General features: G+C 41.3%; 1 protein-coding gene and 1 long non-coding RNA gene across 7 annotated transcripts in view; one reads left to right on the top strand and one right to left on the bottom strand.

Moving 5' to 3' along the window:
- Positions 1–24,092, bottom strand: part of RGS6 (regulator of G protein signaling 6) — a 109,327-nt gene that overhangs the window by 59,811 nt on the left and 25,424 nt on the right. For all 6 annotated transcript variants that reach the window (XR_004240642.1, XR_004240643.1, XM_032111165.1 and 3 more), the window contains 9 exons: positions 15,845–15,895; positions 14,343–14,449; positions 12,014–12,065; positions 9,515–9,579; positions 6,514–6,590; positions 3,548–3,629; positions 2,958–3,032; positions 1,503–1,601; positions 412–473 (listed from right to left, as the gene is read on the bottom strand). Coding sequence is in view for 4 of the 6 variants with exons in the window: in XM_032111165.1 (XP_031967056.1) it covers positions 412–473; positions 1,503–1,601; positions 2,958–3,032; positions 3,548–3,629; positions 6,514–6,590; positions 9,515–9,579; positions 12,014–12,065; positions 14,343–14,449; positions 15,845–15,895 (670 nt within the window). In the remaining 2 variants the exon portion in view is untranslated. The remainder of the gene's footprint in view (positions 1–411; positions 474–1,502; positions 1,602–2,957; positions 3,033–3,547; positions 3,630–6,513; positions 6,591–9,514; positions 9,580–12,013; positions 12,066–14,342; positions 14,450–15,844; positions 15,896–24,092) is intronic.
- Positions 1,265–10,560, top strand: LOC116445081. Its single transcript, XR_004240644.1, has 2 exons — positions 1,265–1,404; positions 6,702–10,560. It is a non-coding gene; the product is annotated as an uncharacterized LOC116445081 (long non-coding RNA).

Here is a 24,092-nt window from a genome sequence, read left to right as displayed (position 1 = left end):
AACAGCTCCTTCCCTAGAGCTGTGCCAGACTAACAAGAGATGAGCACTGAGAGTTCAGCCAAAAAGGGAAATAAGGGTGTTTTCAAATTAAAATAGGAATGATTTTTCTAAAAGTAAACCCTAGGGTAGTGAAGGGGTGGGAAACAAGTCCTGCAAGGGTTTTTTCTTTTGCTTCTTCTCTTCTGCAGTATTACAGGTCCTCATGTTCTACCTATTTTTGCTCAGTGGCAGAAGAGAGAGTACAGAAGTGTCAGCAGCCAGCAAATAGGCAGCACAGCTGGGAAAGGAGGGAAAAGGATTGATGCACAGAAAGGGGATCAAGTCTTTGCACTTTGCTGCCTGCTCTGTTCCTAGAAATGCCAAACTGGAGATGAGGAAAGAATGGGAAATCATCAAAATGGAGACACTCACCTTTCTGCTACTTTGGACATCTTTAAACAATGTCTCTCTATCTGCATGTTCAGAAAAGTTATCTGAGGAGAGAGATAACAAGGACATTAACAATCCATGAGTTCTACAGCACGCATTGACAATATCCCAACATGCTCTTGATTTCTCTTTCCAAACAGCTTGAAAGTAACTCAGAAGGAAATGGGACCCTTCCCTAGGTATCAGAAGCTTATTAACTGCTTCCAATAGGAGTCTCCATTTCCAAAGGCTAAGCCCTAGGGGAAGCTTCAGAAGACATAATTAAAGTAGGAAAGACACATATTTAGGGCCAAGGTTCCTAGACTACTCAGGGTGCAATATGATCTTTTTACAACCACATTCTGCTCTCCCATTTCTCTGACTAACCAGCATCGCAAGACCTGTAACAGTTTTACAACACACTTTCATTCCGCTATGAACCAGTTCTTCAGCCTATGATAAAAAAGCTCAAGAAATGTAGCATCCAGGTTTAGTTCAGAAGACCACCCAAGAAAAGATTGCCTAAGAAAAAGTTTTAAAGCTGCATTTAGTAAAACGCTGATCTAGTGATTCCCGTTTGTCTTTCAGTGAGGGCTGCTTGTTGCAGCAAAATAATTTTGAGGGAGAGCTCTTCATGCCAGGACAAGGATATTTGAGCTGGCTGGTCATTCCTTGGCGTGATTGTGCAAAAAACTTTTTCCTAGTTTCCTAAAAGCTCTGACTGTACAGCCTAACATTCATGCACTGAACAATGCCCTTCCTCAGCACTCGTCCCCAGCCTGTGCATAGCTACGCTGGCCTTTGCCACTGCCCACTTTTCAGACATCCCCAGTGAACTGGAAATTAACCTGTCTACTGGTCCACAGAGTAACAGCAGATTCAAATGTCAGTGTTACTCATAATATGGATCACCTTATAACTGCACTGCTCAATGAATACTTACTAACACTTTACATTAGGCAGCATCAAGGAGAAGTATGTGAGGATCAAGAACAGGTAAAACATACAATTTTTTTTGCTGGTATCTCAATAACTTCATATGCTTTTTTCTGGTAGCAGTTCTCAGAAGAGCTGCCATACAGCCACCTACTTACTTGCTTCCGGAAATCCTCTTTTGTTGTTTTGCGCACCGGTTGGGAGGGCAGGTGTACAGGGCTTTGGGGCTGAGACTCCTCCGTAACCCCATATACTGACTGTGGGGAACCAAGGAACAAACAGATGGGATTGCAGCATTTTGCTGTTACGCAGTGAGGAACAGTGAGGTATGCAAAGCAGTAAGGTAACAAGCCAGCAATTTCCTACTGTTTATACACACACAGGTCAATAATCCTTTGGCCCGGAGCAAAATTTACAGATCAGACTGTGCTTGCTGATGCCTGCGCTTGGAAGGCCTGTAGGCATGTTAAGAGAGGAGTTTGTTTTAAATGTTAAAATGCAGCTGATAATTTTTAGGAGCTCTGAAGGCTGTATGCATTAACACTTGCAGAATAAACACTGGGAACTGTCACTGGGGTTAACCAAGTGGCAAAAGAAAATACTAGAACCCAATTGTATGCCTCTGTCTTTCACTTGGTTTAATTTTTTGATGTAAAACTACATATTGAAGAAAGTACTTAACCAGGTTAAGTCAAAGGGTCAAGTTCATGTGAACTTCTCTAAACAAAAACCTTGCAGACTGACTTGTAGCCATTCATCTTCAGGACAGACACCTGCACTGAAAGTAATATCATTTGCCCTTTCATTTAGTGCTTTTGCTTTTCAGTAAAATGTCTAATAGACATGTGAACAGCTCTGCTGCAATTTAATTTCCTATGGAAGTTCAGGAGTTCAGTGCCCCGTCCAAAAAGGTAACAAGTGATGAGATGAGAAGAAACAGCCTGAAGCTGTGCCAAGAGAGGTTTAGACTGGATATTAGGAAAATTTCTTCTCTGAAACGGTTATCAAGAAATGGAACAATGCTGCTCAGGGATGTTTTTGAGTGACCACCCTTGAAGGTTTTATTTCAAAGACAGGAACATGGTTTAGTGGAGGACTTGGTTAGGTTAAGGTTTTGAGTCACTGATCTTAATGGTTTTCTTCAATCTAAACGTTTCTACAACTTCATACACACAGAAGAGCTCAAACTTGCTGGAAGTCAAAGTCATCCAAGTTGCTAATGATCCAGCCTTTAAAATGATTAAGGCAGGTAAACACCTTATTATCTGTGCCTAGATAATTTCTTACATGGGGACCTAGGTATTATTTCCAATTCCTTTTAATTTTATGGGAGTGCAGAGCCATCAGACATTTGGGACACAGAGCTCCTTAATGCCCTTCTCGGCTCTACCCATCACCCAGTCAGTATCACTTTGCTGGTAAAATGGAAATAATAAATTCACCAAGGAGAACATAACAGAACTCATACTATCAAAACACTTTTTTTTTTGTTCCTATTGGGTAAATCTCATATACTGTATGTGTCAAGTATGATTTACATTAAAAGAAAACAAAACCAGTGAACCAAACCAACCCCAAACAAGCAAAAACCAAAATCAGGAACTCAAACTGACCTTTTTCACTTTTTGTGGGTTTTTCATACGGCGACACTTTCTGATGTCCATTTCTGTGGTGTTCACACAGCCTGGCTGAAAAGAGATGGTAATCATGTTACTCCTCTGTTTAGAATCTTCATCCTACCTTACCTTTATAAAATATACAATTAGATCTTGTCCAAAACTCTTTCTTGAGATTTGCGTTCCATAAATTACTCTTGCTAAACAAGATACTGCATATACCCAAGGATGCCATACCAGCATTCAATCCACTTACTGCTAACTTTGGCACCAAAAGGAAATTGCTAACATGGGGGAGCATTTTCTAGGAAGTCTGAGCCAAACTGAGTAAGCTGCTTTTCTTTCACAAGCCCAGTAAATAATTTTCCAAAGTTCATATTTGTCACGTATTTCCAAATCAATAGTTCCATAGGTGCACAAGCCCAGAATGTCTCAAATAATCTTGTAGACACTTGGTGTATTTTGAACTGCGGGGAAAATCCATGTGGTCCCTGTAAAGGCAATGTCTTTGTACATAAAACATTTACTAGTAATGAAACTTTTCCTGTCAAAACCTGGAAAGTCTCATCATTCAAAAATAGTTTTACCACAGGCCTGTGCACATCCCAGAAAGCTCTTTCCTGGCTGTCCAAGATCTTTCTTTCCGTTTTATCCTTTTTCCTGTCGATTCTGAAAACAAAAGCATAAGTGAGTATGAGTCAATGTACAAGTCATGCTTTCTTCTTTGATATAGTTCCTAGCTGCGGTTTTTAACCCCAAGACAGAAAGTTTCAGAGATCAACTTTTTTTGTACAGAGATGTCACACTTGCACTTGCAAGGGCACATGCCATGAACAAATTATCACTGATGTTTACTCAAGCATGGGTCAAAAGAGATTTTCCTATTAATTAAAATTTAACAGCTGTTTTTCATCTGGTGAGGAAAACTTTTCCTGGTACCCTGTTCCCATACTCTGATTGATTTGACAGGCTGGAAAAGTTTGTAGTTTTGTCTGTGTCAGGAGACCCACCAGGACTTGTTTGCTCCAGGTGACGCTCCTGGCTGGTGCTGGACTGAGGTCGTCATCAGGAGACCTCATTGCACCCCATTACCCCAGCAGCACCACTGGCATGAATACAGATTGCAAAGGAGCACCTGTCCCAGATATTCCCAGCAGCAACAGCATGGGCAGCACTTGTGGCCACTCCTCCTTAGAGCTTTCAACCCAAAGACTGGCTCTGCCTGTGTGCCCCTATGCTGGCAGAGCAAAGGGTGACAGCACAGGTGACCAGAGCTGAGCTTGCTGCCCGGCCCCTACAAACCAGCACCCACCCAAGAGAGACGTGACTGGGATGGGACAACAGGAACTCAGTAATTCCAGCCCTGATGCAGCCAGTGAACCAACTCACTCAAAGGACACAGCCCAAAGGCCAGCAGAGGTTGTTCAAAGCAACTCCTGGCAGCAGTGAGCAAGTGACATCTGGCACCTCACCCAGCTTTACACATGAGTGCAAAGCACCAGCTTTCAAGATATATCTGCGTAGGGACTGGAGGAGGCACATGGAAGGAGGAACAGCCTCCACTTCCAGAGCAGGATTGAATAAAGCTCAGTGTCCCTGTGCTGGGTTCCCACATTGCTGCCACCAGGAAAATCAAAGCAGAGAGGAAAAAAACCCAATCCAACTGTGATTTCTGATCACCAGGTTCTCTCCCACCTGTTTTTGTTTTTGAGGGGTAGGGACCCTTGACTAAGTGTGTGCTAGAAAGGTACCGAGAGGATAGGAAGCAGGGGACTGAAACTGAAGTTTCTGAGCACCCCTCCCCACAAAAAGACCAAATTCTCCACAGTTTGACATCACTTGCTGAATCTCCCCCTTGCAAGGCTGAAATGAGAAATAAGCTCTGGCACAAGCTCTGTCCCCACACAAAGACAGAGCAGCTACTGTACTGCGTTGAGGACACCCAGCCCAAAACTACCTTTCTGAGTGAGTCCTTCACACCTGGCCAAAGGGGAAGATAAAGCCTATTCCAATCTTACACACACAGCACACACAAATTGGAAGCCTCTCTGGAGGCTACATGAATTCTCTTCATCGACACTTTGTGCTCAACCCAGATTGTCAGCTCCTGTCTCCGAACTTACTGATAACTCAGTATTTCGCATTTTAAACTATGAAGACCCAAAGCAGCTAGATGCTCTATGGCTGCAGTTTTTGAGCAATGTGGGTATAGCAATGGAAATCCTGCGTGCAAACAAAAATGTGGAAAGCAAAGCAAAACTTGGTAAGCAGGAGGAATGTTTTCAGGTATCACCCCCCCCTTTTAGTTAACTTAAACTTTTAGTTACTGTGAATTACAATGTGAATTCCGTCCCTGCCTTTCTGGAAACCTGAAGACTGAACCATCACGTGAACTGTGAACTAAGAAGCTAAAACCAGCCAGCAAAAAAAGTTGGTAGTGCTTATGCATGCTTAGGGTTCAAAGAAAACAGAATGGAGAAAAGATGAATAACCAACCAACAATGACCACAATGAGTCTGATACTTACATTTCTTTCTTAGATAATAATTATATGTTTTAGACAGAACGCAGACTTCTGTTTTGACTTACACTTTTTTTTTAATCTTGGCAATAGCCTTTAAGTAACTGAAAGTACAATTGCTATCCTAAGTTCTAATTTTCTCTTCCAAATGGAGCACTGCTATTCCGGTTGGAAAAAAAATCCCTTAATTACCTTGTAATTTAAAAGATAATTACCATATATTTAAATTGTATATAATTTCAATGTTGCTAAGCAAAGAATTCATCAAAATTCCAACGGGTTAATCAACGATAGAGACATATACCTCAAGCCACACCTTCAAGAAATTATATTCCTTAACTTTTTAGCATCTAATGTTGAAAGAGCAAATTCCTTCCAGTGGAGCAGTTTCAGTACTGGTGTCCTCACATGTCACCTTCAGCAACCCTTCCATTTTATAGGTGACAATGACATGCACAAAATGGACCCTCAGAGTTCTAGGTATTACTTTGTAGACAACAGTACACAGACCCTGGACCATACCCATTTACCAGCAGCAATGAAAACACACTCAAAACATTACGAGGCTTCATACCGCTCTCATAAGGGAAGATGAGAAGAAATACCTGCTGTAAATACCACCCTTATACTGACATTGAAGTGACACTATTTTTAGACTCAGAAATACTCTGCAAGCATAGAATAACACAGATGACAAAATTCTGTTCTTTCCATTCATACAAAACAAAAATACTACACAAATGTAGAAGCACAATGGGCTTGTGAATTACCCAGAGTCCCATGGCAAATACAGGCTTAGGAGCTCCTGACCCACATTTCCATGTATAGATAATTAAACCCATCTTTCAGTTTCTGGCACGCACCTTCAAAATTGGCTCTCTCCTGTTTCTAGTCTGCCAGTGATTAAAATTCACCAACACCTTCTGAGCTTAGTCACAGTAAAATTTTGACAAAGAAGTTTTATCTGTACAGAATCCCCTTCCCTTCACAGCTCTAAATACTGGTGTAATTCAGTGCTCCAGGATTACTCACTTCACTTGGGCCTCTGCTTGCATGAAGATGAATTCCCACTTTCTTGCAAATGCTCTCTGAAGTCTTGCTAAGTTTTCCTGTTGAAAGAGTAAAATAGTAAGAACAACCAATTTCTGTAATTACAACAAATGCTTGAGATCACATTTAGCATGGTGGGTATTTATTTTATTCTTTTTTTTTTTTTTAAGCTGAGAAACTAAAGACATGGAAGTCAGTGTTGGTTTCAGGTGAACTATACTGCAGGCAAAGCAAGGCTGTTACACATCTTTTTGGGCTGCAACCCAAAGGGCCCTGTCAGAGATAAGTAATGGAGTGTGATGAAGACAGCTTGAGCTCTACTATGAAAAAAATTATGGACTTGTTCCCAAAAGATAACACTGAGAAGCTTTGTGAAGCTGATGACTTTCATTTCTGATAGCAGATGGCTGCCAGCTGCACATTTCCCTCTCATCCTCACTTTCCCTTCCTCTCTGCACTGTTCTCTTCTCTTCAGGCTTTTGTGAAGGTGCAAAGCCAGAGCGTCCCCTGCTTTGCTCAGTCGTGGTCACTGCTGGGAGCATTATGCAGCTGCACAGTTCTGAAGGCTGGGGATTGCCAGGATGATTCACAAAAGGAAATAGCTTGTTTTCCTGAACAATGAACACAGTTACTGCAAAGAATGGCTCCAGATGCAGTTTTGCTCTACATCTGAAGTAAGAGCTCTGGTCCAGACCCGTTACAGAGAGGATTTGGATGGGGATATGGCTTCATCACAGCTCAAGGTTAAACTCAGAACATGGCCAGAATTTCAGGCTTAAATGGCACCCCTAAGTTACATATCCACTCCCTCCCCAGGAATGGAGACCTGTGAGACAACAAGATGCTCTTCTCCATTACAGCTGGTTTAACTCTTTCAAATTTACACTGAAAACAAACACTTGTAGTTTTACTGTTTTTTTATACTTATCACCTTTATTTCAAGAAACTTACTTGAGGCACATGCATTTCAATGCAAGAAGAAATCTTACTATTATTTACTTTAAACTCTTGTATAACACAAGACAACATAAAGCTTGGCCCTGCTACCACCAAGTCCACATAACGGTTTCAGTCTGTACACATGGAGGAAAACAGTTAAACAAATGATTTACAGCTGTACTGAACTGTGATGATTTCCTTAAATGTGCCTACAAGGAAGAACAACTTGTAATTATCTGTAAAAGAAATTTTTTTTTCATTATTTTTATTTTGTTTTAAATTACATTCACATGTGCCCTCTGGAGTACATATGCTAAGGCCAATGAAATATCACCAACTGAAGCTATATTTGAATTGCGCTTATGTTTGACCAATTATAGAGAAACCTGAATGCAACTATACAAGCTTAATCACATCATCAAGACTCCTGCTCTACTCAGTATAAATGGGGGCTGGGGGATTGTCTGTAAATGCTGCAAGCAGAACCTAAAAATGAGATGTCCCCTGACATGCTTTGTAGAGAGCCTCTTTTAAAGCTCCAGGTCACTGCTGATACCTATGGAGAAGCATTCTCCAGCTCCATCTCCAAAACTGTAAGAAGGGCTCCTTCTCACTCCTGCAAGCCTGTTTCTCTCACTTGTGCTGAGCTTACATCCCTTACTGGATCTGCTTCAGCTCCCATAATGCTTAGGAGGAGTTGGTGCCATTCTTATCTGAATGTCTCCAATTAAGAGAACAAAGTTTGAATGCAGAAGTAACTTCTAATTGTGCAATGCAATATTCACAAGAAAAATGAGAGACTGCCAAGATCTAATTATTTACCATCACTGGAGCATTGCTACTCTCAGTAGGCAACAATGTGCAAAAGTACTTTAGCCTCACTGCATGTGTGTGGGAGTATGTGCACTGCTGAACAGCCTTTTGTTGCTTTATGATAGATCTTTGGAGTACTTACAGTTAATTGGTTGGATGTGAGCAATTTTAATGGTTTTAATAATGAAATCAACAATATGCAGAAGAGAAAACTCAGCAAAAGGACATGTACGTGCATGCAGATTATTATATTCCTTCCTTTGTGCCTGTTTGAGATTAGAACTCTTGGGAAGTCTGAATGCACTTCCCGGGTAGACTAGATAAGAGGCAATTTTTGCATGCTCTGCACTGAAAGGACAGAATGGCATGAACATATCTCTCCACGTGCACAGATGCTCCAAAATGGGGAAGGTAAGGAAGAAGGAAAAACTCCAGTCTTGGAAGAAAAAATCCCACTCTAAAATATATGTGATTATATGCAATATAAATGTTTTCATTGTAACAAACATGACCACAGAAATCCACTAGAACCAACTTTGTAAACAAACCCTCCAACTAAAAACTCCATGTATAAAATTCTGCTATTACACTGTTGAACAAGTAAACAGAAGAAAGTCAGTATGACAGAAAAGCTTCGCTGCTCAGAGTGCTACACTGCTGGTATTCAAAGAAATACACAGCCCTGCCCCTCCTGCCTCCATCTTCCCACTCCTCTCCACCCTGATGTCTGACACTAAAGTTTAGGATATTTTTATTCACAGTAATTCCATATCAGAAAACACGCTCTGAATAAAGTTCAGTGATATTTTTCATATGGCATATTGAAAACATTCCAAGTCTAATATCTGAGAACTTTTGTAACTAGATGTCTCATCAACAATTTAATTGCCCAATGGCACACCTGAAAATCCATCATTTCCCTGTGCTGAAATCTGCTATATAAACCAGGATTTCCTATCTGAAAACAGGACACCAAGCTGAACTTCTGTGTAATTCGCCCCATGAAGGGCTCATTATACAGCAGGTGCATTAACGTGGGACACTGCAAAGCCAGGGACATTCATCAATCACGGTCCTGATGTTGTCTCCACATCAACCTTCACACAGTTCTGCCAACTAAGAAAAAGATATGGTAAAGGCTGTCCCCAGTGCACAAAATGGCAGCATTCAGTTAGCAAGCAAAGCTATCCCTGCACCCCCCAGCTTTAAACTCTAGCAGCAGTGTACCTACGGCTTCATAATCCGCCAGCTCCAGCCTAGCTTTGTTCTGCATGGTCCGTTTGCAAAGATAGATGGCTAAAGGGAGAAACAGAATGGAAAACAATTACAGACAGATTATTAGTACTAGATTCTAAAAAAAAAAAAAAAAAAAAAAAAAGAAGGAAAAAAAGTAGACAGCTCGTTTTCATCGGAAACCAACATGAATCAAGGAATGAGAGGGCTGAACACCCAGCTGACATTGCTTACAGCTCATCTCAGAGGCCCATAACATCTGGGACATCTCATTTAAAAGTGCTGAGAGCAGATGCCAGGACCTAACAAGAAGTCCAAAAAAGGCACAATTGCTTCTGGATATAGCATTAGCAACCTGTTCCCCTAAGCAGGTTGGGAATATGCATGCTGAAGTCACCATCCCTGCATTTCTTTTCTGCTAAGAAAAAATAAAAATAAATCAGGATATTGATGCGAAAACACAAATAAGGGCCAGATCTTAAAGGTATGATCTGAGCATTTTTTAATAAGCTCCATCTACTTATTCTTACATACTTCAAATGATTAAGAGAAGCCCTGTCACATTTCGCTATAGGCACAGACTGCTGAAACTGATGTGGTTTGGGATTCTGAGATTCAAGATGAGCCCAGTGCACACCACCAAACCAGTCCCAGGCTAACTCCTGGGAAAGCCCCACCTGGATCTGCTAGGTCATCCCATTTTCATTACAGGCTGAAACACAAGGTCCACAGCACACTCTGGGTACATAGTCAGGTCTGAACATAATAGAGGCCCAGTGCTACTCATGAAATTCTATTCTACGCTGTTTCTGTAATTTTAACATTCATATAGTGAGCCAGTTTTATGCATTGTAACCAGAGCAGACCAGTTCATTTATATTTACACATCTCAAGGGCAGTTTCCTCTGTAAGGCACTTACGACACCAAATGAAGTGAGTCAGTTGTCTCACAGCGTTTTTTCACGCAAGGCAGTGACCTGCCATTAGCAAGTTAGTTCCTCTCCTGTAAGTGGACACATGCAAATAAAAAAAAGTATGAAGTGCTGCTGGGATTTCAGTTTTATTTGGGTCTACTGCTGGTTTGGGATTAACTCCTGGGAAGACTCCATCTGTACAGGCCTCTGCTATGCAAAGTCTGATTATAAGCATATGTTAGAGGTTTCTGGGACAGATGAAAATCTGCCACTACAGGGCTCAGAGCTAATGCAGTTGAAGCTTGTCCAGCTGTGGGTCAGCTCATGGAGGGCTTTATTTTGGGGTGTACTGCTCCACTCAATGCCTCTGCAGCACAATAATCTGACTGCAAAAACCAATTACTTATCTCATACTGCAGGAAAAAGAACAGAATCTCCATTTTCATATTATTATTCTGGTATTTACAGAATACATATGAGGCACAGTTCACACAGTGATTTAGGGTGACTGTAAAATATGGAATTTTTTTGCATATACAAAACAGCATCATGTTTTCTCCTAAGCAGTTCCCTCACTGGGATAAACATGTAAGTCTGTGCTAGCTCCTCTGCAGATGAGGACTGCAAATGAACTATCATGACACACACCACTGCAGGCTACTTCTTTACCCCAGCAAATAACTTCCAGAATCCATAATGATGAGTAATTATTGCACAAGAAGGAAAAAAACCCAAACTGATTATTCAGAGAAGAGTTCTAAACCAATCTTATGAGATAAAAGGACTTCCAGAAGCCCCCATTTTATGACTGCACACATGGATACGCTTCCTCTTCCAAAGCCACACCAGGATGCAACAATTAATTTTATCATTTAACTGTGAAAGAAGTGCAGTTCTGGAAGAGACAGCAATATTGCATGCAGACAGCTAAAGATAACAACACTGACATATCTTCTTTATGTATTATCCCTGTCTGCAGGCACTCACATGTTTAAAACACCACGTTGCACTTTATTAGCTCATAAACCATGCTCAGTCTTCTCTTTTACCCTATCATCTGGTAATCTTAAAAAAATGGGAAAATAAGTTTGATGTCATGTATCAGAGAACATTTAACTGTGGGTTGCTGTTAGTTATGTAATGGTTTATTGATCAGTCAGATGAGTGCCCAGATGAAGTAAATTTTATTGATCAACATAAGAGATTCAGCAACAGATCAGAGGATGTTCTCCCACAAAAGAAATACTGGTATTGTTTAAGATTCCCAAGAACCAGTATTCTGCTTGCCACAAATCCTACTGAAATGAATGGGGCTATTGGGAGAACGAAGGTAGCAGAAGGCAAAACCCTGGCCCCACTGAGCTCAATAGCTACAGCTCCAGGGGCTTGAGATGCCCCAGGATTTCAAATTCCTGCATTTGAGATGGGCACATATCTGCCCCTGATGCTGCCATCTGACAAGAAACTCTGCACATGAAGGGTGCACTCTACATGAAGGGTGTAGATGTCCAACAGTAATTATTTTAAGGACAATTTTTTGGATCACAAACTAACTCTCTATAGTAAAATAATTATACTCTCACCATAATCTGTGTTTTCTGGTTCCCAACAGTTTGAAGGCCAAAAGTATGGTGCCTAGGAAAAAACATACAGAGTTTTGTAATTTAAGAGATGAAAACCAATTCAGATGCAAAAAAACATTACAAGTACAAAAAGAAGAATCACGAAATCTACCAGCCAGTCTCTGCCCTCAGAGAAAACACTGCTACAGATCTCAGTAAAAGTGAGGATGCTTTTCCAGGAAGGTATGACCTTTAATATTCCTCACTGCAGGTAAATAGAGATGCTGTAATGCAAGCACCTCTCGAGGAGGATGTCCAGTATCCTGATGAAATTTCAGACACTGTTGCCAGCTCATCTGAATGTGGACCTCTTAATTCTTTATCCCCAGAACCTCCTCTTTCCCCAGGAATTCACAGGCAACCTGAATTTTTTTTTTTTTTTAAGAGCATGAGAAACCTCATGGTCTTATCTATATGCTACATACCCCTTGCTTTTCTGGAGCAGCTACCAGTGTGGTTGGCAGACTACAAAACAATTTCCTTTTTAATTGTAACAGATGGCAGAGGTCAAAACTCAGCTGCATAGAGTCATTCTGAAAGCAGAAGTCCTGTTAAACTTTGTGCTTTTGTTTTCTATCCAGGTCTGTATATTGCAGTTGCTACAATTAATTACAAGCTATTACTATATGTGACCGTATTTCAGTTTTAAGATGAATGAAAAAGAATGTGCTGGTGATTACAGAAATTACAGAACACTGATCCTTTACTGATTACACATTGCTTTACTGATGTAATGCTATAGATGGGCATAGGACATTTATACACAGACTATTCCTTGCACCGAAGTATAGCGAGAAAACATGGGGGATTCAAACAATACAGGGTTCAATGCTCCTCACTGACATATATCTTATGAATTTCAGAAGCTAAAGAGCTACTGTTAAAGGAGGGACTGATGTTGAGGTAAAAAGAAGCAAGAAGAGAGTAATGGAAAGGAAGCATGATTCTATCAGGTTATTTTTGCAGAAAACAGCTAAGGAGGTATGTTTCAGGAAATGGTAATAGGCAAAGAATATGCAAAAATGGTACGAAAAGGGAAAGAAAAGTCAAGCAGGCACTTTGATGATGTGGTTTACACAGGCTTAAAAGAAGGAAAAGAAATTAAATTATATCGGAATGTAGCTCCTGAAAACTGCACAGGACAAGTTCTTAGAGTGCCACTCTTAAAACAGAGAAAAATACAGCTAAATGGGCAACCAGTATTAGCCCTGCTTCTGTCGTGTCTTTCAGAAAAGAAAGGGAATTGTAATGAAAAATCTGAGTCTGAATGATGCCTTGCAACCAGAAGGTGGGGTGAGATAAGAGGAGGTCTGTGATCTCCTGGGCTTCTTTTTTCACCATGACATTGGTCACACATGATAACACAATACCACATTAGCAGCGAGCATGAGCAGCTGCAACATCAGATGCAAAGAGCAGAACTGGCTTTTCAAATAAAAGCTAAAAAAAGAGGAAAAAAATGCAAAGGAGGAACAGGAGAGTGAACAGAAGAGAGGTGACAGGAAAGATAAGGGAGCTGGCTGGGATCATTTGACAGAAAAACACAAATTCAGCCAGCAGGATTAGGCAGTAGGACTCCAAGTTTGGACTTACTGCTTCTTCTAAAGTTACACAATCAGTTCAGAAGGAGTTGTTGCAGCACAAGCACTCAGTTATCTAGCAAGTTGACAGTGGCAGATTTTGGACAGGGCATGGAACTCAAGCACAGGGTGCTTTAAAAATTCAGCACATCTGGAGGCACAGAAACACTGAGGCATAGAGATGTCCCAGTTTAGGTGACTGCCAAGGTTACACATCCTCTGTAGAAGAGCCAAAGCCTTAAGCGTGCCCTCTCCCACACCAATCCATGAGCAAGAGATTATAAAAATGTGAATTTTCTGCTGTGCCAAAGCTTGAATATCCAGCTCCTAAGTTTGTCCTGGCCCATTTTGAACAGGAGAATGGCTACTTAATTCTGCATCAGAGTTAGGGCTTGAAAGTAATTTTCTTTTTCCTGGTTTAGTTCAAATCTGAGTAAAACAGCCTTGAATTCAGATATCAAAAATAGTCACAAGACATAGCCATTCATTTATGTAAAAAACTAAGTCAGGAGGTAGATGAGAGTGATTTGGGATTCTAAAGCAAAACCTTTTGAAGGGACTTCATAATTTCCTAGGGCCTCTGTGAAGACAGCCTCAATCCCTGGCTTCATAGACCTAATGGCTGCTTAGGCATAAAGAGTGGGTGATTTCAGCAGTATTACTGCAGGGACAGAAGAGGGGGCCACAAGGGAGTCAGGGTGCTTACCAACCTGGAAACGATAGAATGTCCCGTCATCTTTCAGGGTAAGGACATGGTCTGAGATCGGAAAGACATAACCCTGTGCAGCAATAAGACTTCCCAAGTGTATTGCTTCCCCTGTCAAAGAGAAAAAACAGCAGGGATGTGTCAACAAGACATGCACTGCACTCTGCTTTCAATAGCAGCTCTGGAGATGACTCATGTGAAATCTGGTGCCCACATGCCTCTCTGTACCCACACCACATTCCTACCACCTCCAACCAAACCATGCAAAGCAGGAGTGCAGAAATCAGCCTTACAACACAGATGAAGGAGTGCTCAAATGTTTAACCCGTTAGTTTTTTATTTACAAAATTTCACACACCAGTTCAGCTCTAGAGTATGAAATTCATTCCAAAGCACATTATCCACCACAGCTGACAGCTGACAAGAAGCCCGTTCCATCAATAAACCTCTCTTGCCTCTACCAAATCCAACAAGCACCTGCAACACCAGTTCATTAGCAGAATATTTATTCATAAAGACACATCCTGACACTGTAGCATTGCCATTTGTTAGAAAAAACGTTGCAAACGGGAGTTACAACAGTAATTGCGCTGCCCAAGCAACCTTCCCCAGTGCAGAGGCACATCTGCGCAGATTTTCAAGCAATGCCAGCTGTCAAAAGCTGCATCAGCTTTCTCAGAGTTGAAAAATCACCTGCTCGTGCATGTCCAGATAGATAATAAAGCTGTTGTCTGCAGCTGAAATTCAGATTTGGGACCTGACAGGACTCATGAGCAGGGATTTGTGTATAGGGATGCCCTGCTGGGTGATTCAACACTACCTCTATCTCTGCTTTTACATGGTGACAGTAAGGAAGCTTAAAAACTGGTAGGTGAGATTCTGGATTTTTTTCTTTCCTGAAAAGGAAAAGAAACTTCTGGACCTGCAGATCTTTTCTTCCCTTCTCTCAATAGGTCTTCACTTGCCTAAATTATTTTGGTTTCTCTGAAGAGTGAACTATTTGGACTGTGCCCATGCACTGATCACTCTTTATGGCTGATTATCCATTTATCTATCTGCTGATTTATCTATTTGCTCTTTTAAATAAATTAAAAACCATTACCAGATTCTATGGCCCTGGCCAAGAATGACACAGACACAACATCATGTCAGTTGTGGCTATCTTTCTTCACGCCATGAAAACCTGATGCTGCATTTGCCTGCTTAACTATACACATCCACCAACTTTTTTCTAGGAACAAAACTAAATTCAATCAGTCTTCTGTAGGTAGCAACAGTTTCACAGTCAGGCTAAAATTCCTGCAATGGCATTTCAGTGTGTTGCAGTATAAGGCATTAGACCTAAGACGTTGACTCTTAACTCTTTTCCTTCTCCTTCCCTCCAATGCTTAAATCAACCATGTTCTTCTCCTGGCATTTTAGACTGCAGCAATATAGTATTTACTGTCTAATGGTACACACAATACAAATGGAGCACCTGTTTCTCCCCAGCTGTGGTCACCTTACCTGCATCCTCAATGTTGAGGTTCTTCATAAGCCACTGCACAATATCAGAACCTTAACAAACAAACAAAACAAAAATTTAAGAAAGCATTAGACACTGAGACCACAGGGTCTGAGAGCCCTAGAGAGAGATAACATTGAGATAGATACAATAGAACATGACATGAACTTAATTCCATTTTCCTTCTTATTTCCACTGAGGTTTAAGAATGTTTTTCCTTCTTGTGCCACACAGCAATTACATGGTTACTGACAGGTACTAAGTCCTATGGAGCTTTCTGTGCAACAGGAGACTTGATATAGCTTAAATCAGGTATTACTCTAATGGTTCCATGTAACTGTTCTCTCTCATTTTCTTCTCTCTCACCTCAGCATAAAGAGTTAAGTTTCTCCAAGCGCTAGTTAGCAAGAAGATGAAGAAGCATTTACTGGCACCTCACACCTGTAATGTGTATAGAACTGAAACATCAGTCAAAAACAGAGGAAGGCCTTGCTCATGTCAAAGACAAGCAACATCTTAGAGAAGGAAGCGGCATTCAGAGTGCCTGTAACCACGGCCCCTGGGAGCGGTCACCTGGTGGTGATCACACAAACGGAATGGTGGCCGGGAGGAGAGAACCTTTAAGGTCCATCAGGAAGTTCATTAGGTTTTCAGGGCCCATCATGTATAATGAAAGTTGTTGCTATCTCATAAAGAACATCAAATTCTCTAGGATTGATCCTTTGTATGTATACAACCTCTGTTGCTTGCATGGAGATCAAAGAAGAGGAAAACTTATCACTGTTCAGTAGAAACGAAGGCCTGTTACCAAAATACATCGTGGCAGGGCAGCAAAATTCAGTTAAATCACATACTCAGAAGGTTAAGCTTAAAATTAAACATAATGGTGTGTACAAGTGAGCTAACTGGAGTTGTCCAAAGTCAAAGGCAATCAGCAAAGACACTTGGAGGCAATTTAGCAAGTCCATACTAAGTTATAACAGCATTGAGCACAACCTAACAATGCCATGTCTGGACATAACACCAAGCCCTTCTCAGCATACAGTCAGTTTCCGGAGAAATATTTGCATTCACATACAGTAGGCTAATAGCCCCAGTAACACTTCATAGAATCATAGCTTGGGCTGCAAGGCACCCTCAATATATCCAGTTCCAACTCCCCTGCCATGGGCAGGGATGCCACCCACTAGACCAGGCTGCTCAAAGCCCTATCCAACCTGGTTCAGGCTTACTCAACAAATCCCAGAGGATCTTATTTGTGTGGAGCACTTCTGAGCTCAGACATGGATGGGACCTCAAGGGGAAGCATAACCACAATGGTTGTTCCAGAAGAACATTTTGTTTGCCACTGGCCCAGACCACCCCCATGCCCTCAGAAAATCTTAAATATAATAAAGGCCAGGAGTCACGATGTGCCACAGAGACACCAGGCACTGCCCCAGGTCCCTGCAAGTACCTGCAGGTCTGACTCTCCCATACAGGTGAAATTCCCATTAGAAATGTGAGCTCTACCCCACACAGAAGAGGACAGTAGCTCCTACTCCCCTGACAATGGAAGCAGACCCACAACACTTCAAGGAGCACCAGCAAACCTTCTTCAGTCAGGCTTCAGCAGCAGGCAGCAATATGGACCTGACCTCTCTCATCCCCCACCTCAGGCAGGTGACACAACCTACCGGTCCCCTGCAGACAATCAGCAGAGCTTCTGAAGATCAGGGAAGCATCTGATTTCACTTAAATACTGGGCAAACAGATGTGACCAACAAGCAGCAGCCGGGCATTCTCTCACCCTGCCTCGAAGGTATCAGTGAACCAGATACTAAAAGACCAATCTCACAATCTTGTACTCTCAGCAGTACGGTCATTCTCCACACCTCCCAACTTCACCTAGGAATTTCAGTTGCCACTATCTTGTTTGGAAAGTTATTCCAGAATTTTTTTTTTTTTTTTTTTGATAGATTGAACTCTTCTTGTAACTTTCCAACCTAAGTTTGTTAATGTGCAATTTATATGCATTTTATAACCATATTATCACTGAAAGAAAATAATGATTCTTCTTCCTTGACGGTTTCTCCTGAGTGTTTCTTTAGAGGGCTGACACTTTGTCTGCCTGCCTACATCTCATTAAACCAACCCAACTCTTCCTATGTCCTCTTAAGGTGGTCTCTCCCTCTCCCTGTACTTTACCTTTCAGCAACTTTGTAAATTTAAACCAACTTCTTTGCACTGAGCTCACCAAAACTGCAGGCAGTACCTTGCACAGCGGCAAACCAATGCCCGTGGCAATGGTGCCAGCACTTTGTTTTCTCTACTGAAACCACCCTGTCAGATGCATCCTGATGTCACGTCATTTTTTTGTGAACAATAAATTTATTCAGAAAAATATGTACAAGTGGTCCAAAACTATCTGCTAAATGAGAAGGCATCTAGTGAACACTGCTAGCTGAATAACATATGGAGAGTATGTTCAAAGCCATGTTGTTTTGACAAGTTTGTTAATAAAATACACTATTTTATAAACATGGACGTTCCCTTTTACCTTTTACAAAACAAAAATATTTTGAAGACAGAGCACAACATTTACGATTAGAAAGCTAATTCAAGAAGATTCAAACTGAAGTGCTTCTGTATTGTTAGAAACAAAACCTCACAAAATGCTGTCTTAGTTCAAGTGAAACTAGAATATTACTGGTTTTTCAGTTCATCTCCCAAACAAAAAAATCCACCATTTCTCCTGATTTTGGTCTCTAGTTACAGACTTGCAGTGATCTCTTAGGCATTGTACTGCCAAGTGACATGAGAGCTGATACCTGACAGTCATCTACAGTATTGCCTCGATTTGCTCACAGGAGGTAAAGTGCTTTCTGCATGACCCCTTTCCAGATGTATAGGAATACTTAGTGCAGGATTAAGTCCCACTCCATTTTTACATAGAATCATCATGTCCCCAGCTCTAGGACACTTCTGAGGAATCTATTCAATTTCCATCAAATGACAACGAAAAATTCAAGTAATGTTGAAAGCTGGTTCCCAAATCTTTCTCACCCCTCATAAGAAAGGTTTAAATGGGCAGGAAGGGTTTAAAGGGGTAAGTAAACTGAAGGCACTGACTCAACCAGAACTCCTGTGATCAGCCACTCCAGAGTATAAGCAGCACTTGAGATCAGGAATTTTAATTTGTTTCTGTTAAAAACATGAAGTCATTCCTGAATGTTGCCAAGAGCCTGGAAGATGTTGTAGCTGTTCTCCAGTTGTCCCGAGGCAGACAGATTATCTTTCTGCTGAGTTTGCTGAACCATTATTTATCACCTGCCAAGACTGATTACTCACCCTTGGGACAATGACAAGTCTTTCCTTCCTCTGTTAATTACTGTCATCGTTAATAGCCATGTCACTAATTAATATTCAATCATAATGAAAACTCTTTACTGTCATCTCCCGTAACACCTTCAATTTTCAGGGTTACCCTTAAACATTTGCTTGTGGCTGTTTCTATCACTGCAACCTACTTTTGCCCACCTCAAAATACTACTTATGCCCTTCTTCAAATGAGAAAATTTAGATTTATCCTTCTAAGACACAGTGAAGATTTGAGTGATTCCTTTACAACACTGTCCTCTGCCAGATCAAGACACAGATACCTCTATCTGTAAGTTTTCCAGAAAATATCATCTTCACCTCTCCTTTACATTAAGCCTGGTGGATGGCCCTCACACAACTCACCTTCCCAGAAAGGTATTTTCTGAGTGTTTCTCACATTTCACAAGCTCTTTCAGAGCATACCCAGGGAAAATCCTTGACTCTGACACGTTTACACTATATGCTACCAGGGCATTTGGAATCTTCTCAAAACAAATAGTTGGGCATGTTTTCATAATAGGAAGTGTTACTAAATCCAGGTAGAGGAACAGCTTCCCTCTTCTCCGTGCTCCTCTCTATACATCTACATTTCCTCTGAGTCAGAATGCTCAGCTCAAGGATAGCCAACATCCTTTGAACACCTATTTCCTCCTCATCTATGATGAAACATATCTTTTTGCCTTAGGCTCTTTTTTGAAGCTGAAGTTACTTAACAGCAACAGAATAGCTGTATTTATACAGGCAAACATATTCACAATGACCACTTATCCTGCTACATGGTTAGAGACAGACCAGCAGTTTTATATTTATTGCTATTTTCTACATTTTCTCTTACGCCTCAGTGACCCCATAATAGTAGCTGGTTCTCTGCTGGACATTGCCTGTCAACCTGACAAATGAGTGGTCAGACACTCAAAGTTAAATTAAAAAAATTCACAAGGTGTGAGGCCATTGGCAAGATGCAGTTGGTGAGGTGAATCACCACCCCTGTATTTGATACCTTATCTACTCAACCTATGTTGTTCTACCTCTTCTAGAAAATGTAGACCTATCTATAATCAGATTTCCCCATCCTTCACATGCTGAAATGACAGAGGCAGACAGGACAACTCAACCTCCTCTAGCTATTTCTAAAGATCTGCTGCCTGGAGTGGAGTCTGTACCTCTGGTTCTGAGCAAAGCAACCAGGACCACTGGGGTCTGCTTGTCATCCAATGGACTAAACGTGTCCCTGACAAGGCCTACACCTGTACACACACATATATATGTATACAAATAAAAAATACAAGAGTATTCCTGAAACCTCAGCAAATGTGTGCCTCTTTATTTTTCTTTTTAGGCCTGATATGACAACTGCTTTTTTTGCTGTGTCCTGAGATCACAGAGCTGACAAGCACTGACAAGTGGAGCTCTATGAGTGGAGTGGGATTTGACATGAGACATCTTGTGTGGCCAAGTGAGGCACCAGTGACCAAGGACTGAAGCTTGTCCTGTCTTATAGGGCTTGTTAAGCTGAGCCCTGATCACTGGATGCCATCAGCTGGTGGGGTGGGATATTTTGGATCTCGTATCATTCACAGCCTCACACCACACTGACAGATAGTATCACTGAAGCAAGTGAGGTCTTAAAAACATTTTAAAAAACCATCTGATCATAACATGAAAGAATGTGTTATACATACTTGTCTACAGAAGGACACAGAAGATTGCTTAGTTATTTCCTGTCTTTTTTTCAGTGTTACTGTAACTCTAATATTCTGTGAACATATTTTGATAGTTTGAAAAAATATTAAGTATTTTTGCATGGCAGGGGAGTTTATTTGGTCTGATTGGGGTAGGGTTTTTTGTTTTGTTGGTTTTTTTCCATGAAAAATGTGAACTGTTCAGCTGCTTCCTAGACCTCATCTACACACTCCATGGCAAGCAAGCCACGTGCCTGGCCTCTGTTGTCAATCACCTCCAAACTCACTGTCTAGACAGTCATTTGATGAAAGGGTAGAAATACGCCCCCTTCCTGTCACCTCATTCTTAAAAATAGATGAACCCATTTTAGCACCAAATTTTCCAAACAATTTGCTCCTGAACTCAGAAAAATCTTTAAATACTTCTATCAGAAAAGCAAGAGAAAAAAAAAACATCACAAGCAGTTGAAATGACATAAGAATACATGCACAGGTGTACAAGCAGACACTCAAGCTGCTTTTTACGCTGCCAATCATGGCAATCACACTATTAAATTAAAATAACGTCTTGGGTCCTTCCCCAAACAGTTCTGAGTCCTTGGTAAATCTAGGACAAAAAGGTTAATTATCTCCCCTTTTACCACTGGGCTTGCAAAAATAAACAAATCAACATCCCCCAGGATAAAGGGCAAAACGGTTTCATACAAAATTTCTCAAGGCCTCTAGCACTCTGTGCTACAATTCTTCTTACACAGAGCCCCCCACTGACTCCCACAGTGATTTCAGCTAAGTTGGAAGTACAGACTACTGTTCACACTAAGGATTTAACAAAGCAACAATTTTTATGGTAGGGGGAAAAAAAGAGGAATATCTAGGTCTCTCTCTAGTACTCTGTTACAAATACTGGGGAAGCACTTTATAAAATTTACCTACAATAAGCACATAAATAAATACCAATGCCAACTAAAAAAATATCTCAGCAGTTGACTCAGAAAACGTGGTAATTGCAGCTCTCCTTCATCAGCATGTGGTAATTGCACCACTCAGTGTCAGCAAGGAGCATCATCAAAGCTACAACAGCTTAAGGAGCATCATCAAAGCTACAACAGCTCAGAGATCCTAGCAATAGCAGTTTTCCTTTATGTTATACTCACTTTAAATCTTGTTTGTGAATTACTAACAACCATTAGCAGCAGGAGTGTTACCCCTTTTTGATCAATGCTGCCAAAGTTTCTAAGGAGTCTTTTTGTTCATTGTAAACTTGAGAGTTTGAATTTACCATTTACTTCTCTTGTAATAAAAAAATTGAAAGCATAGTACTTTGTGTGAAGTAAGAACAAGGCTTAGTGGGAAAGTGGAATACAAAATTTGAAGGATGGAGATTTAGAAATGCAAAACCCAAATTCCTGTGTACTTTCAACCCTGCTGATACCTCCTTCTTCTGACCTGCTATTCGGAGGAACTTTTGCCTTCTCATCATATTGGTCAGGCTACCAAAGCACATGTATCTTCCACAATGCAGACCTGCAGAGGGAGATTTTCACTAGGCAGGAATCAATTAATGACATGATGGCGCAGAGCTCTGTGTGGGCTAATTCACCCAGGCAACAAAGATAAATTAGATCTTAAGATCTCAGAGATACCACAGCCAGACTTCTTTCCTTACACGGCTGCCCATCTAAAAACAGCTCAGGTAGCTTCACAAGGCCTGAAAGGAAGTAGCAGCAGACATGCCTGAAGACATGCTGCTGGCTTGCAATACCCTCCCATAGCAGCACCTAGAAGCAGGCAGCCGTGCTGAGGAGCAGAAGGATGCCACTAACCGAGAGCCCTGGATTTAAAATGACTGCTCTTCAGGGGCGTTAGTAAGGCTGAGTTAGCAAACCTCTTAATGGATGCACAGTTAATCCCAGTGAAAGATGTCTGCCAGGACAGCTTAAACCAGGTCCTCAACTGGAAAAAAAGCGATACCAGCAAAAGGTCTTTTTCCAGTTGACCTGCCCAGCTCATAAAGGGTTTGGTGTTAAGCCAGCCTCAGTGTTGTTCTCACTGCACTTCAACAGGGCTGCATCCCATCGGCGCAGCCCTCACACCTGACCCTCAGTGCCTTTGATCCACACTGGCCTTTGCTCACACTGAGACATGCCAAGCTGTAGCCTTACCACAGGGGCAGCCAGACTGATTTACTTGTGCTAAACATCCCTCACCTTGGGACTTGGAAAACCTGAGCTGCCATCGTGTCTGTGCTACCTAAAGACAGGCCTGGCATCAAAAGACACACTGGTAAACCCGAATGCACACACCCTCCAGAACCCAGGATATACCATAACCCCAGTGCAATCCCCACTGCTGTTGTTTCATTTGCTAGAATTTGACCTAAATTAGAGATGTACTGTGTGACCTGTGCCCAAATCTTACTCTCTCCTCAAATACAACTCAGATAAAACTGCTGTTACTACAAGTACAGGACAAAATTGCAAAACAAAAAGAATTAGTGGTTCCACACTTTGTGTCATTCAAACCCATGCCTCCTGTAACACCCACAGAAGATGAGCACAATGCCTTGAGAGCCCTCATAGAGGTGTACAAGAGGCAGGAAAGTGATACCTTGCACTCCCAGCCTCCCAGCAGCACTAGTAACAGCACTTCGAAGTAGCATCTGAAATCACTACCTTTTACAAATCTGAACTGAGGATGTGTTGAGATGCACCTTTACACCTACAATTGATCATATATTTCCAGCTGCTTTTCAGGGTGCTCTGCCTTTGCATTACTCAGACTACTGAAGTGGCTCATATAGCTTAGCAGTTTGGCTCTCTGCCATATAGTAGTGTTTAGGCACTGTTCCTCACGTTGTCAAAATGATTTGGCAACAAAACAGCAAAGGAAGCAACTCTGAGCACTGCTGGAATTGAGGCTTTTGAAGATTCCTGTGTCAGATCTTGTTAGGGATGAAACATTTTTACTTCTATTCAATTCGTATGCACAGCCTTTAAACCAAAGGCAATGTTTCTGTCATTTCAATCATATATTAATATTTTTAATAGCTAATTTTCTTCTTCAGGAAACAGGAAAATTAATAAAACATACAAGGCGACTGGTGTATTTCAGCATGCGACTATCAGGTCACTTCACACCACGTCCTCATTCACAAACTGAGTTTCAAAGGCTGTTACATCAAGGTCCCCCTTTCCCTCACCAGTGTTAT

Source organism: Corvus moneduloides, chromosome 6 (genome assembly GCF_009650955.1).
Source record: "Corvus moneduloides isolate bCorMon1 chromosome 6, bCorMon1.pri, whole genome shotgun sequence".
Classification (NCBI taxonomy): Eukaryota; Metazoa; Chordata; class Aves; order Passeriformes; family Corvidae; genus Corvus; species Corvus moneduloides.
The sequence above is the reverse complement of the archived record's forward strand: the minus strand, read 5'-3'. Positions and strand labels throughout refer to the sequence as shown.